Here is a 14,667-nt window from a genome sequence, read left to right as displayed (position 1 = left end):
ATTTAAATAATTTTTTAAATAATATATTTTAAAATTAGTTATTTTTATTAATTCGACCATATACATAATTGATTGTATGTATAAAAATTATATACACGGACACACAAATTAAATTTTATTTTTATATTAAGCAATAGTAAACAGATAAAAATGTCTACACATGTTTGAATCCATATCATAACATCATTTTTGTAGGAGCTAATAGGAAAATGTTATTATTCTAAATATTTGGACTGAAAAATTATAGAGATCAAAATTAGAATTCACAAGATTTATTACAAACAAGTTCAATAAAAGAAAAAGTAATATCACTAAAGATACCTACATGAGACAAGGAGGACCATTGACTTAATATTTAATAACTTTCACGGTACATAAAATACAAAAAAAAAATTAAAATGAAGATGGAAAACTTATTCTTATAATATATTCTTATATTTTGATGGGTAAATAGAATAATATATTTTAAAAAATTAGATTAAAAAAATGTCTTTAGATTTATCATTTTTTGTAAAATTGATTTTCATTTCTCAAGTGTGTGTGTGTGTTTTTTTATTTCGTTAAAGCATGTTCGTCTTACCATCGAAATTAGTTAGGATGGGCTTAACTACTTGCTCAATTTGAAAATAAAAAGGAAGAAGTACAAATCATTAAATAAATAAAAAAACGAATTGATAATAATAAAATATAACAATATATGTAACATTTTATATAACGTTATTTAAGTAAGAATGATACATGTCACCAAAAAAAAAAAAAGTAAGAATGATACATAAGTAAAATATATTATATATTAAGTTAAAAGCAAAGTATAAATTTAATGAGTTGAAATGATTTAGTGCAAATGGGTAGTAGGAATGTACATGGACTATATGGAGTCGAGTTTGCCTAGATTTGGATTCGGAGCTGAATAATAATCTATTTTTGAGATTTTTATTTGGTTTTAGATTTGATAAAATTATACTACTTTCGGATCACATTAAAATTAGAGAAAGTGAGACTCGAACTCGTAATCTCTGAGTATGAGAGACTATATCATTTGAGTTATAAATTTAAATTTGTTCATAAATTCTAATTTCATGCTTCTTTGATCTATTTTTTAAATTAAAAATAAAACAATAAACTTATAATTAATATAATATAATATTATAATTAATTTAAAATATATACTTTTTTTTTAGTTCTATTAGAATGTATATAAGTTAGGTGAAAATTGGATTTATCTTGATCTAAATCTAATTTTAAATAATAATCGGATCTATTTTTAAGATTTTTATCTAACTCTAAATACAAAATTAACTTCCAAAAATGTTTAGATTTAGACTGAATATTTGGATCGGCGGATTATGTACACCTCTGATGGATAGACAACAACAAATTATTTCAGTTTTTTGTGAGGAATGTTAGGGACCAGCAACTTTTGGTATTTGTAGTTATTAAATAGTCATCAATAATGATTTTAATGGTGTGAGATTGGTGTGAGATTTCATCCAATAACTCACTTTTTCTTGTTTGTTACATCCTAACCAGAATTTAAAAAAGTTGCTAACTTCTTAAACTTTTTCTTTAGTTTATGTTTTTTCTTGTTGTTGCAATTTTTACTATAATATAATGGAAGTCTCTTTTCCCAAAATAAATACTTGTTAGTTTTATTTCTTATTGGCTAATGTTCTGTTATTAAAGAAATTAAAAATCTAATCAAATGGATATATAGTTTGTGGAAAATAAGATCCGATAAGCTAAACATAAACGATGGGCATTATTGAAAATGGGAAATAAGAAGTGAATCCAAAACACTACTACTATTGACGGTTCAGCATTTTGCAGTCACAGTCATGTTCCCGCTACTACTTAACTAAAACAACAACAACAACAATAATTAAAAAGGAAAAATCAAAAGAAAAAGGAAGCCATCCCACAAACGACGTCGCATCAAAACAGCTCCCCGCGGTAATAGAGCTTAATCTGAACCGTTCATGTCATATCCAACAGTCAATAATTCCAGATCATTTGGAGTTTCACTCGGCTCACTCGACTCGCTCGAGTCACACACACTGACTCACCTTCTATCACTCTCTCTTTCTCTCGTCTTCTCTTTCAATTTTCTCTCTCTAAACACAACACACCGAACCAAACCCTTTTTTTCTCACTTTTTTTTTCGCTCTTTCGCATTGCTTCTCTCTCTCTCTCTCTCTCTCTGCATTGTGGTTCATCTCTTCCATTCCATTCTCTCTGTTTCGGTGCGGTGACCCTTTTGGTCTTTTCAACTCTCCCATCGAATCAGACGGTTCATTACATTCCACGTCACCTTCGTCTTCTTCATTACCACTCACCACACCCGCACCTTCCTTTACGTTCTCACCTCTCTCTTTTCTATCACTATATAACCGCCTAGGGTTTTCTCAGATTCGCCTCTTTCTCCTTTTTCATCGCACTGTGCAACAACAATCGTTCATTCTCTCTTTCTCGCGCCTTCGCTGCTCTCCTACGCGTCGGGTTTCGATCCTCGCTTCTCTCTCGATTGAGGTATTCCTCGCCCTAAATCTACGCGTTTTTTTATTCATGCTGATTTTTTTCTGGCTTTTTCTTTCGAATTCCGTTTTTTTGAATATGTGAGCTCGATGGGTGTTGTGTTTTCATTATGAAGTTTAGATTGTTTTACATTTTGGTTGTAATTTATGGTGTTGATTTTGTTAGGGTTTTAACTATTGATTGAGATTTGCTGGCGGGTTTTCAATTTCTTTTTCTACGGAATTGTGTTGCTGGATACGTATTCTTTTTGGCGGCAGTTTGGTGTTATGTTTCATGGCAATTGAGAAGAATAGCTTTAAGGTGTCTAGGCTTGATTCGGAGTATTCGCCACGGAGCAGGGATACTATGTCTACCGATGAAGATGAGCTTCCACGGCGTAGCTCAGCCCTGGAATCCGACGAGGATGATGAGTTCGATGATGCAGATTCTGGGGCAGGGTCTGATGATTTTGATTTGCTGGAATTAGGCGAAACTGGGGCGGAGTTTTGTCAGATTGGTAATCAAACCTGCATCATTCCGTTGGAACTGTATGATCTTGCTGGACTTGAAGATATACTGTCAGTGGATGTGTGGAATGAGGCCTTGACTGAGGAGGAGAGGTTTGAGCTCGCCAAGTATCTGCCTGACATGGACCAAGAGACTTTTGTTCAAACCCTGACAGAGCTTTTCACTGGTTCTAACCTCCATTTTGGGAGTCCTATTAAGAGGTTGTTTGATATGCTGAAGGGGGGCTTGTGTGAGCCAAGGGTTGCCCTGTACCGGGAGGGCTTAAATTTTTTTCAGAAGCGACAACATTACCATGGGCTGAGGAAGCATCAGAATGACATGGTCAACAATCTTTGTCAGATAAGAGACGCTTGGCTTAATTGTAGGAGTTACAGTATTGAAGAAAAGCTCCGTGTTTTGAACATTATGAAAAGTCAAAAGAGTTTGATGTATGAGAAGGAAGATTTGGAGGTTGATTCTTCAGATGAAGAATCTGGTGAAGGTTTATGGAGTAGGAAGAACAAGGATAGGAAAGTTGCTAAAAAAATTGGCCGTTATCCTTTCCATGGGGTAGGGTCTGAATTTGATTTCCACTCACGAGGACAATTGGGGTTCAGGGAGCAGGAAAAGTCTGAAAAGCAAAGCCCGAAAGGTATACTTAAGTTGGCTGGTTCAAAGGCACCTTCAGCAAGAGACCCAACAGGTAATTTGTGTTCTGTATACCATAGTGCTTTAGATATGATTCCTGGGCTCCATGGTCCAGTTATTGTTCTTTCTCAACATAATGAGTCTGTGGGATATGATTCAGGGTCAATATTCAGGATGAGGGATCAGCTTAGGAATGGCGACAATGATGAGGAAATGTCATATGGGCTTATTGCCCGAGATCGTAATGTATCACGTAGCAACATGATGGACAATTCTGGTGTTCCAAGAGCAGGAAAGAAGCATGACCTACGAAGAGGTGATGAAAGGGATGCTGATAATTTGTTGGGTATATCTCCGTCCTTGAAGGCTGATCTACATGGATATGCTAGAAATTCAAACCAATCTTCAGATATGAAGTTCACAGCAAAGTCGTCTTCCAAGCGGGGTTCCTTTGATATTTCTAGGAAGGCTAAATATCCTGAAAATGTTCAACAATTTGTAAATAGTGATCAGATGAGGTCTAGAACGAGGGGTTCACAGTTACCAGTAAAAGGTAATCCGCTTGACCCATCAGATTATGACGAATTTTTCTACAATAACAATACGCCTGGAGACAATTTTGGTATGGATTCATCGTTTAAATATGATGACTGGAATCTGAGGGCAAAGAAGTGGAAGACAGGAAGAGAGTCTCCTGACCTTACTTACACAGCCTATAGATCTTCCACACCGCAGGTGAGTGAAAGACTTCAATCCTCTGGTTTCAGAGCAAAATCATTGCAAGAGAAGTTCAGGGTAAATTTTATACAGAATGGAGGAAAAAGTACAGAGGCTCGGAGGGGTGACCATATGTTTCTAAGAGGTGAAGAAACTGAGTCGGACTCATCAGAACAGTTGAATGATGACCAGGATGACAATCCTCTATTGCATAGAAAATTTGCTTATCCAATGGGCGCTGCTGATGGTTCTCACATGAAATCATTGAAGTCTCACCTAGATCCTAAAAAGGCAAAATTTGTTGGGACAGATATGAATGCACATGCAACTATTCAATCCAAAAAGAAAGGTGGATTTGCAGGGCATATTGAAAATTACCTTACAAAAGCAAAGCAGAAGGGCAAAGCACAAAATGGAGGTCCATTGCATAACCCACCTGGAAGAATTATGGAAGAGAGCTATCCCACACGATCAGATATGCTTAATGATGGTGATGATGATTGGAGACAGGCATACAAGATAGGCAGGAATGGTCGAATGCGAGGGGAGCCTGCTGAAAGGCTAGACATGCTGTTATCAAATGCATATACTGCTGAGCGAAAGAAGAAGGGGAGAACCATCTCCACCATTGATCATTCCATTTCGAGGTCTAAATATTTGCATGATTCTGTTGGTGATGATGATGTCTCGCTTGAGAAACAGTTTCTGGTGGATGATAATGGAGTTGGGAAGAGTAGGTTTGGGAGAGATGCACATAAGGGTGATCAAAGTGAAAGAACCGATGCACCATTACTTGGATGCAACTCATCAAAGAAGAAGCGAAAAGTGAAGGCTGACGTCATAGATCTTATTGGAAGAGATGAAGATGCTAATCTTCTGTCTGGCACTCTTCTCCAAACTGGTGATTCCATTCCCTTGAAGAAAAAGTCAAAGAAGAAAAAAGAGGCTGAGGTGGTAACTTTGATACCAGATGTTGAAAATGCTGAGCGTGTTATTGATATGGGGACAGCAGATGTGGAACATGAAACTAAGCCTCAGAAAAAGCCGTTTACTTTGATCACGCCTACTGTTCATACAGGGTTTTCATTTTCTGTTGTACATCTTCTATCAGCAGTCCGGATGGCAATGATTAGTCCACCTGCTGAAGACAGCTTGGACGTGCAGAAACCTGGAGAAGAGCAGAGCAAATCGCAGGAAGGTGTGGTCAATGGTGCTCTTTCTGATGATAAGGCAGTTGCCCGTGCTGAGCCTTCTGATCAACTGAATATGCCATCTCTTACTGTTCTGGAGATTGTAAATCGTGTGAGGTCAAACCCTGGTGATCCTTCTATCCTTGAGACACAAGAGCCACTGCAGGATTTGGTTAGAGGTGTTCTGAAAATATTTTCTTCCAAAACAGCACCCTTAGGAGCAAAGGGTTGGAAGGTATTAGCAGCTTATGAGAAGTCTACTAGAAGTTGGACATGGACTGGCCCAGTTTCTCATAATTCATCTGGCCATGATACCATTGAGGAGGTTACATCTCCTGAGGCTTGGGGTCTTCCTCATAAGATGCTCGTCAAGTTGGTTGATTCTTTTGCCAATTGGTTGAAATGTGGTCAAGAAACTCTTCAACAAATAGGAAGTCTTCCTGAACCACCTTTGGCATTGATGCAGGTCAACCTTGATGAGAAAGAGAGGTTTAGAGACCTTAGGGCCCAAAAGAGTCTTAACACCATTAACCCAAGTTCAGAGGAAGTGAGGGCTTATTTCCGGAAGGAGGAAGTCCTAAGATACTCAATTCCTGATAGAGCATTCTCTTATACTGCAGCTGATGGGAAAAAATCTATTGTGGCACCTTTGAGAAGGTGTGGTGGTAAGCCAACATCCAAAGCCCGAGATCATTTTATGTTGAAACGCGATCGCCCTCCACATGTTACAATTCTCTGTCTTGTCAGAGATGCAGCTTCTAGGTTGCCGGGAAGTATTGGCACTAGAGCAGATGTCTGTACATTAATTCGAGATTCCCAATATATTGTTGAAGATGTTTCTGATGCACAAATTAACCAAGTAGTTAGTGGGGCTTTGGATAGATTGCATTATGAACGTGATCCTTGTGTACAATTTGATGGGGAAAGAAAATTGTGGGTTTATTTACACAGAGAAAGAGAAGAAGAAGATTTTGAGGATGATGGCACATCGTCCACAAAGAAATGGAAGAGGCAGAAAAAAGATGCTGCAGACCAATCTGATCAAGGAGCTGTTACTGTTGCTTACCATGGGGGTGGGGAGCAAAGTGGATATGATTTGGGCAACGATCTCAATGTGGATCCACCAGCATGCATTGACGATGATAAGGGAGTGGAACTCATACCTAATGTGGATACACAACTGAATGCGGAAGACCATGTTGATGTCAATCATGCTTTAGAGGAAGGCAATACTTGTGAGGGTAACTCAATGGCTTGGGACGATGCCCTTGATTTAAATCCTCCTCGTGAGGTATGCCAAGAAAACTCAACTAATGAAGATTATGACGATGAATCCTTTGTAAGAGATAGGCCTGTTGATATACCAAGTGCAAGCATATTATGAAGAATCCTTCAGGTAGTTACTTGTGTCATTAACTCATTATAGCATTATTCCAGTATTCTGATTGTAATGTTCTTTGAATGTTTGGTTGCATGTCAAACTAGAGTATAGATTATTATCAAATATAAAATAGTCTGTTCATATTATTTTCCCTTAGAAAAAAAAAAAAAGGTTGTAATAGCAATATGAATATTGATGCATGTGTCTCATACAAACACATACATGTATATGCAGGCTTTAGTACATCGGCATTCAAGGGTTCAGACATCCTGTTGTAGCTGCGCTTGTACATAATAATGCAGTGCTGGCGCAGTTCCTTTGTACATTGATTTGATCGGGGAGATTGGAATAGAATGTGATCTTGTTGAAGATCATTGCATTTGGTTAGGGTTAGCTGGATGTCTTTATGGGTTTATATCCCTCAATAATTCCTCTTGGTTCTTTACTCAATATCTAATGATCTAAATTCTCAAGTTAGCTTCTTGTTTGGTCCAATCAGGAGCGACACTTGTTGTATCGCTTCACAAAATTTCTTATTTTATCTGTATATATGGTTCAATTATGTCATGATGTCAAGTACATCAAATAGGTTTTTTACAGCCGAATAAGCGAGACAATATTAATCATCTTCGAATCAAATAGTGAATTGATGAAAGACAGAATAGCTTGCACTCATTGTCCTCCACCATAATGCTCCACTCTTAGTTTAAAATACTGAATAAAAACTGTTTCTTGCTAGAAAAGGATCCAAGAATAAATCTCAATCAACAAGAATCTGTGTATCTTTGTGAAGAAAGATGTAGGGTAGGTCGTCGGGTAGAGGATGCTATGCTGCTGCTGCCTATGCATGGTGTTCCTTTTTAGCAATTCATCTTCGTGATTTGGGATCGACTAGACATGTTCTTGCTTTATCGAGTAGAGCGTAAAATCGGCAAACGATTTGGATCGCAGTATTCAAATTAGACTCCAAATGAATGTGGTTAACAATGATTAAATTTCCAAAATAGGTTTTTTGATTTACGATTTTTATCATTTTAGTCTTTTAAATTCAAAATTGTTTTTTAGATTTACGATTTTTTAGATTTACAATTTTTATCATTTTAGCTTTTTAAATTTAAAATTCATTGCACTAATTTTTGAGATCCAGCATTGGTCATTATATTGGTTTCGTTTTGGCACTTAACCCAGGCAAAAATGAGAAGATGAAAAAGAATTTATATGTATAAATTGTAATATTTTTTACATTTTTCAAAATGATTTTGTTTTTGCGTTATTTAAATGTCAATTTAGCATTTCGTTCATTGACTTAACGCCAAAAAAGATTCAGAAATCAATATGATGTTTGGAACATTTGGAGGACTCTTGAAATTTGAAGGGCTAAAATGATAAAAACCGTAAATTTTAATAAATACTGAAAATTTAGTCGGTTAACTGTTGTGATAAGTTCAAAAATGTGGAATGTGAATGACCATTTATGGGCGGCTGTTTTTTCCTATGAAAAAGTGTTGCTCCCAAGTCAAATTAACATTAAATAAAGTTTGAAATATTCCATGCTTTACCTCTATAAATAGTGAGGTATGAGACAATGGACGTACAGTAACAATAAACAAATGCAATTCTCTCTCTCTTTACTTTTAATACTTCTTTCTATCTTTATATATATATAAATCATTATTGAGCTAATTATATTAATGCTAGAGTCTTCTATTTATACATCTTTATTTTATATTTAATATATCTTTTATTTATTTTACAACACGTTAGCACGAGACTCTGATCAAATTTTTAGGAAGACTCAAGTAACAAATTTTCATTATGTCGAAATTCTCTCATCTTGAATTCAATGCTCTTGATATATCTGGAAACAATTATTTATCATGGATACTAGATGCTGAAATTCATCTTGATTCAATGGATCTTGGATATACCATTAAGGCTGAAAATAATGCATCACAGAAGGATAAAGCCAAAGCCATGATTTTTCTTCGTCGTCATCTTGACGAGGGATTGAAAAATAAATATCTCACATTAAAAGATCCTGCAGATCTTTGGAAAAACCTTGAAGAAAGGTATAATCACCAGAAAACGGTGATACTTCCTCAAGCTCGATATGAATGGACGCACTTGCGTTTACAAGATTTTAAATCCATAAATGAATATAATTATGCAATGTTTCGAATCACCTCACGAATGAAATTATGTGGGGAAAAGATCACTGATCATGATATGTTGGAGAAAACTTTCTCAACTTTCCATGCCTCGAATGTGCTCCTGCAGCAGCAGTATCGAGAAAAATGATTTAAAAAATATTCTGAGTTAATTTCTTGTCTTCTTGTTGCTGAACGCAACAATGAGTTGTTCTTGAAAAATCATGAAGCGCGCCCACCTGGCGCCGCCCCATTTCCTGAAGTAAATGCGGCAAATTACCCCAGAAGAGGTAAATGGCAAGGTTTTAATAACAAGAAAAATTATGGAAGGAAAAAGAATTATATTCAAAAGAAAGAATCTCACCAGAAGTGGGATAAAGAAAGAAATATCGGGCAGAATAAATCAACAGAGGATAAGTGTTTCCGTTGTGGTGGAAAGGGCCATTGGTCACGTACCTGTCGTACCCCAAGGCACCTAGTCAATTTTTACCAGGCATCTTTGAAAAAGGATGACAAAGGAAAGGAAACAAATTTTGTTTCAAATAATGCTGAAAATTCCACCACTCATTATGATGTATTTGATTTCTTTGAGGATCTTGAAGGAAATATTGGTCATTTGATCAATGATGGAATAGTTTAATATGTGGGATTCTGAAGTATCTATGTAAATAAATAATGTAAAGAACTTATTGTTAAGTTTTATTTTCTATGTATTAAAGTTTTAAATATGATGTATATAAATAATGAAATATTAATGTTTATGAATTTTGAAATCATTAAATATGTCATGTTTTAAAAAAAAAATTAGTATATGACATTATTTTTATGTGCAATATTTCTTAAAAAAATAACTCCGATCAGTATTCAATTTAACTGTGCATACTACTCATTTTATTATTATTTGTCTTTGAAGAGAATGGCAAGGATATGTAATGAAGATGTATGCCTTGCGGATAGTGCAAGTTCGCATACTATTCTCAAAAGTGATATATATTTTACCCATCTTGTGCCAAAAGAAGAATGTGTTAATACTATCATTGGCTCAGGCAACGTGATAGAAGGCTCCGGAAGAGCTATAATTTTGTTTCCTGGAGGAACAAAATTTATAATAAATAATGCACTATTATCTACCAAGTCCCTGAGGAACTTGTTGAGTGTCAAAGATATTCGCCGAAATGGATATCATGTTGAGACAATGAATGAGGAAAATCATGAGTATTTATGTATCACAACTCATGATTTAAATAAAAAGGTAATATTAGAAAATTTACCCTCACTTTCATTTGAGTTGTATTATACCAAGATTAGTACAATTGAATCACATGCCATTGTAAACCAGAAGTTTACTAGCCCAAATGAATTCATAAATTGGTATGATAGATTGGGTCATCCGGGAACAACCATGATGAGGAGAATTATTGAAAACTCTCATGGACATTCACTAAAGAACCAGAAGATTCTTAAAACTAGTGAATTTTGTTGTGCTGCATGTTCTCATGGAAAGTTGATTTTAAGGCCATCACCAGTAAAAATTGGATTTGAGTCCCCTAAATTTCTAGAAAGGATTCAAGGTGATATATGTGGACCTATTCATCCACCATGTGGATTTTTTAGATATTTTATGGTCCTGATAGACGCATCTTCGAGATGGTCACATGCGTGCTTATTATCTTCTCGCAACCTGGCGTTTGCGAGATTTTTGGCTCAAATTATTCGATTAAAAGCACAATTTCCAGAAAATCCAATCAAAGTAATTCGTCTTGATAATGCTGGTGAATTTACTTCCCAAACTTTTGATGCTTATTGTATGGCTAATGGAATAAGTGTTGAACATCCAGTAGCTTATGTTCACACACAAAATGGGTTAGCAGAATCACTTATTAAACGCCTCCAATTAATTTCTAGACCCTTACTTATGAGAACAAATCTCCCAACCTCGGTTTGGGGGCATGCTGTTTTACATGCTACAGCACTTATTCGTTTGAAGCCAACGAGTTACCATCAATTCTCTCCTATGCAATTAGCTTTTGGCTAGCAGCCAAATGTTTCCCATTTAAGAATATTTGGGTGTGCGATATATGTTCCCATTGCACCACCTAATCGCACCAAAATGGGACCCCAAAGGAAATTGGGGATATATGTTGGATATGATTCTCCCTCTATAGTGAGGTATCTTGAGATACAAACTGGAGATGTGTTTAAAGCCCGGTTTGCGGATTGTCATTTTGATTAATCAAAATTTCCAACATTTGGGGAGAGAATAAGCTTCCTGAAAAGGAACTTAATTGGAATGCATTATCATTGATGCATTTAGATCCTCGATCAGGGCAATGTGAACTAGAAGTTCAAAAGATCATACATTTGCAAAGAATAGCAAATGAATTGCCTGATGCATTTTTCGATACAAAGAGGATAACCAAGTCGTATATACCAGCGGAAAATGCTCCAATTCGAATTGATGTCCCAGTTGGACAAATTGCCACCGAAGCAAATACACGCCAGAAGCGTGGTAGGCCTGTCGGTTCCAAAGACAAAAATTCTCGAAAGAGAAAAGAGGTAAATAATATTCCTGTTGAAAAAGACATAGTAAAGACACCTGCAGTTGTCCAAAATTCTGATATAGTGTTAACGTCAGAAGACGTTCAGGTACCTGAAAATTGTGAAAATGACGAGATCTCGATAAATTATGTCTTTACAGGAAAGAAATGGAACCGAAATAAGACAATTATCAATAAAATATTTGCATATAATGTGGCATTAAATATCATGCATGAAAGTAAGGATCTTGAGCCAAGATCAGTCGAAGAATGTCGACAAAGAAATAATTGGCCAAAATGGAAAGAAGTCATGAAGGTCGAGTTAGACTCACTTGCAAAACGTGAAGTCTTTGGACCTGTAGTCCGTACACCTGAAGATGTAAAACCTGTTGGATACTGATGGGTATTTGTGAGAAAACGAAATGAGAAAAATGAAGTTGTGCGCTACAAAACCCGACTTGTGGCACAAGGTTTTTCACAAAGGCCCGGTATAGATTATGAAGAAACGTATTCTCCTGTAGTGGATGCGATAACATTGCGTTATTTGGTCAGTTTATCTGCATATCATAAACTGCATATGCATTTAATGGATGTGGTAACAGCCTATTTATACGGCTCATTAGATCGAGATATCTATATGAAAGTCCCTGAAGGACTAAAAATATCTAAACCATCCAATGAATATTCGCAAGGGTTATACTCAGTTAAATTGCAAAGATCTTTATATGGTCTAAAGCAATCTGGACGAATGTGGTATAATCGTCTTACTGAGTATCTGTCCAAAAATGGATTCAAGAATGATGATATATGTCCGTGTGTTTTCATAAAGAAAACTGCATCTGGATTCATTATAATTGCTGTGTACGTTGATGATTTAAATATCATTGGAACTCCTGAAGAGATTCCAACAATTATAAAAACTCTAAAAGAAGAGTTTGAGATGAAAGATCTTGGAAAGACTAAATTTTGTCTCGGCCTGCAGATCGAGCATACAAAAAATGGGATCTTTATTCATCAAACGACATACACAGAAAAGATCTTGAAAAGATTTTATATGGATAAGTCACATCCCTTGAGTACCCCAATGATCGTAAGATATTTGGATGTGAAAAAGGATCAATTACGTCCTAAAGAAGAAAATGAAGATATCCTTGGTTCTGAAGTACCATATCTTAGTGCTATTGGAGCGCTAATGTATCTTGCTAATAATACACGACCCGATATATCATTCGCGGTGAATTTACTAGCGAGATATAGTTCCTCTCCAACCAGAAGACATTGGAGTTGAGTCAAACAAATCTTTCGATATCTTCATGGAACGGTTGATATGGGATTATTTTATCCCTATGGATCCAAGTCAAACCTAGTTGGCTATGCAGATGCCGGATACTTGTCTGATCCACATAAAGGGAGATCTCAAACAGGATACCTGTTCACATATGGTGGTACAGCTATATCTTGGAGGTCCACAAAACAGACGATTGCTGCAACATCCTCTAATCATGCTGAAATACTGGCGATTCATGAAGCTAGTCGCGAGTGTTTTGGCTGAGGAGTCTGATTCAATATATTCTATCATCATGTGGACTGATTGATCATAAGATAGCTCCAACTGTCCTATTTGAAGATAATACAGCATGCATTGCTCAACTTAAGGGTGGATACATCAAAGGTGATAGAACAAATCATATTTCTCCCAAATTCTTCTTCACTCATGATCTTCAAAATCAAGGGACAATTGATGTCCAACAAATCCGCTCAAGTGACAATCTGGCAGATTTATTTACAAAGTCACTCCCAAAATCCTCCTTTGAAAAATTGGTACATGATATTGGGATGCGCCGATTTCGAGACATTAAATGATGTCGGCAAGAGGGGGAGACTGTACTCTTTTTTCCTTGGTCAGGTTTTTTCCCATTGAGTTTTTCTTGACAAGGTTTTTAATGAGGCAGTCCCTATCGCAAATGATATTGTACTCTTTTTCCTTCACTAAGGTTTTTCCTAGAGGGTTTTCCTTTAGTAAAGTTTTAATGAGGCAATAATCCTAAATGGTCATCCAAGGGGGAGTGTTGTGATAAGTTCAAAAATGTGGAATGTGGATGACCATTCATGGGCGGCTGTTTTTTCCTACGAAGAAGTGTTGCTCCCAAGCCAAATTAACATTAAATAAAGTTTGAAATATTCCATGCTTTACCTCTATAAATAGTGAGGTATGAGACAATGGACGTACAGTAACAATAAACAAATGCAATTCTCTCTCTCTTTACTTTTAATATTTCTTTCTATCTTTATATATATATATATATATACACATTACAACATATAATATTATTATATATATATAAATCATTATTGAGCTAATTATATTAATGCTAGAGTCTTCTATTTATACATCTTTATTTTATATTTAATATATCTTTTATTTATTTTACAACATTAACAACGTTAATATTACAAGTGGTCTCAGTTATAATTATTTTTGTAGGCTTTAATTCGGTAGTATTCTGAAGAGATACTTCTACGATGAGGTTGATGGCTTCTCTTTCGTGTTATAGAAACATCAAATGATTTTAAGTTTTTTGAGTAACGCTAAGTCTTCTAAGTCTTCTTATAAATTAAATCTAACTAAATTAAATAATAAAATTTAAAATATTGCTAATCATAATATTTAGAGTAATTACCCAAATCAGTCCCCGAAAATTTTAAAAACGGACATTTTAGTCCCCAAAGAAAATTAATACACAGATTAATCCTTTAAGATTTGTTCCGATGGACAAATTAGTCCCCAGTCCAGTTTCCGGTGTGACTCATCAAGGGAGACTGCTGAGTTGGCACGTTCAGATGCACATGTGGCACTTAACATGCACAGGTGTCTGTCATGGACAAATTGGTCCCCAGTGTAAAAGGCAAAGTGACGTCGTTTTAAGGTTGGAGAAACGTAACGTTGCAAGGGGATAATGAAAGTCACGTTTCTTCTCTTCCCTTTCAACCCTTTTTCACTGCAAAAAGACCCTAATCCTATTCTTTCT

General features: G+C 35.8%; 1 protein-coding gene across 1 annotated transcript; it reads left to right on the top strand.

Moving 5' to 3' along the window:
* Positions 1 to 2,038: 2,038 nt before the first annotated feature.
* Positions 2,039 to 7,609, top strand: LOC112770786 (uncharacterized). Its single transcript, XM_025815190.3, has 4 exons — positions 2,039 to 2,526; positions 2,698 to 3,721; positions 3,827 to 6,969; positions 7,189 to 7,609. The coding sequence occupies exons 2-3, from the start codon at positions 2,806 to 2,808 to the stop codon at positions 6,955 to 6,957; spliced, it is 4,047 nt and encodes a 1,348-aa protein (XP_025670975.1). The 5' UTR covers positions 2,039 to 2,526; positions 2,698 to 2,805; the 3' UTR covers positions 6,958 to 6,969; positions 7,189 to 7,609.
* The last annotated feature ends 7,058 nt before the right edge of the window (positions 7,610 to 14,667 follow it).

This window comes from Arachis hypogaea, chromosome 18 (genome assembly GCF_003086295.3).
Source record: "Arachis hypogaea cultivar Tifrunner chromosome 18, arahy.Tifrunner.gnm2.J5K5, whole genome shotgun sequence".
Lineage (NCBI taxonomy): Eukaryota > Viridiplantae > Streptophyta > Magnoliopsida > Fabales > Fabaceae > Arachis > Arachis hypogaea.
The sequence above is the reverse complement of the archived record's forward strand: the minus strand, read 5'-3'. Positions and strand labels throughout refer to the sequence as shown.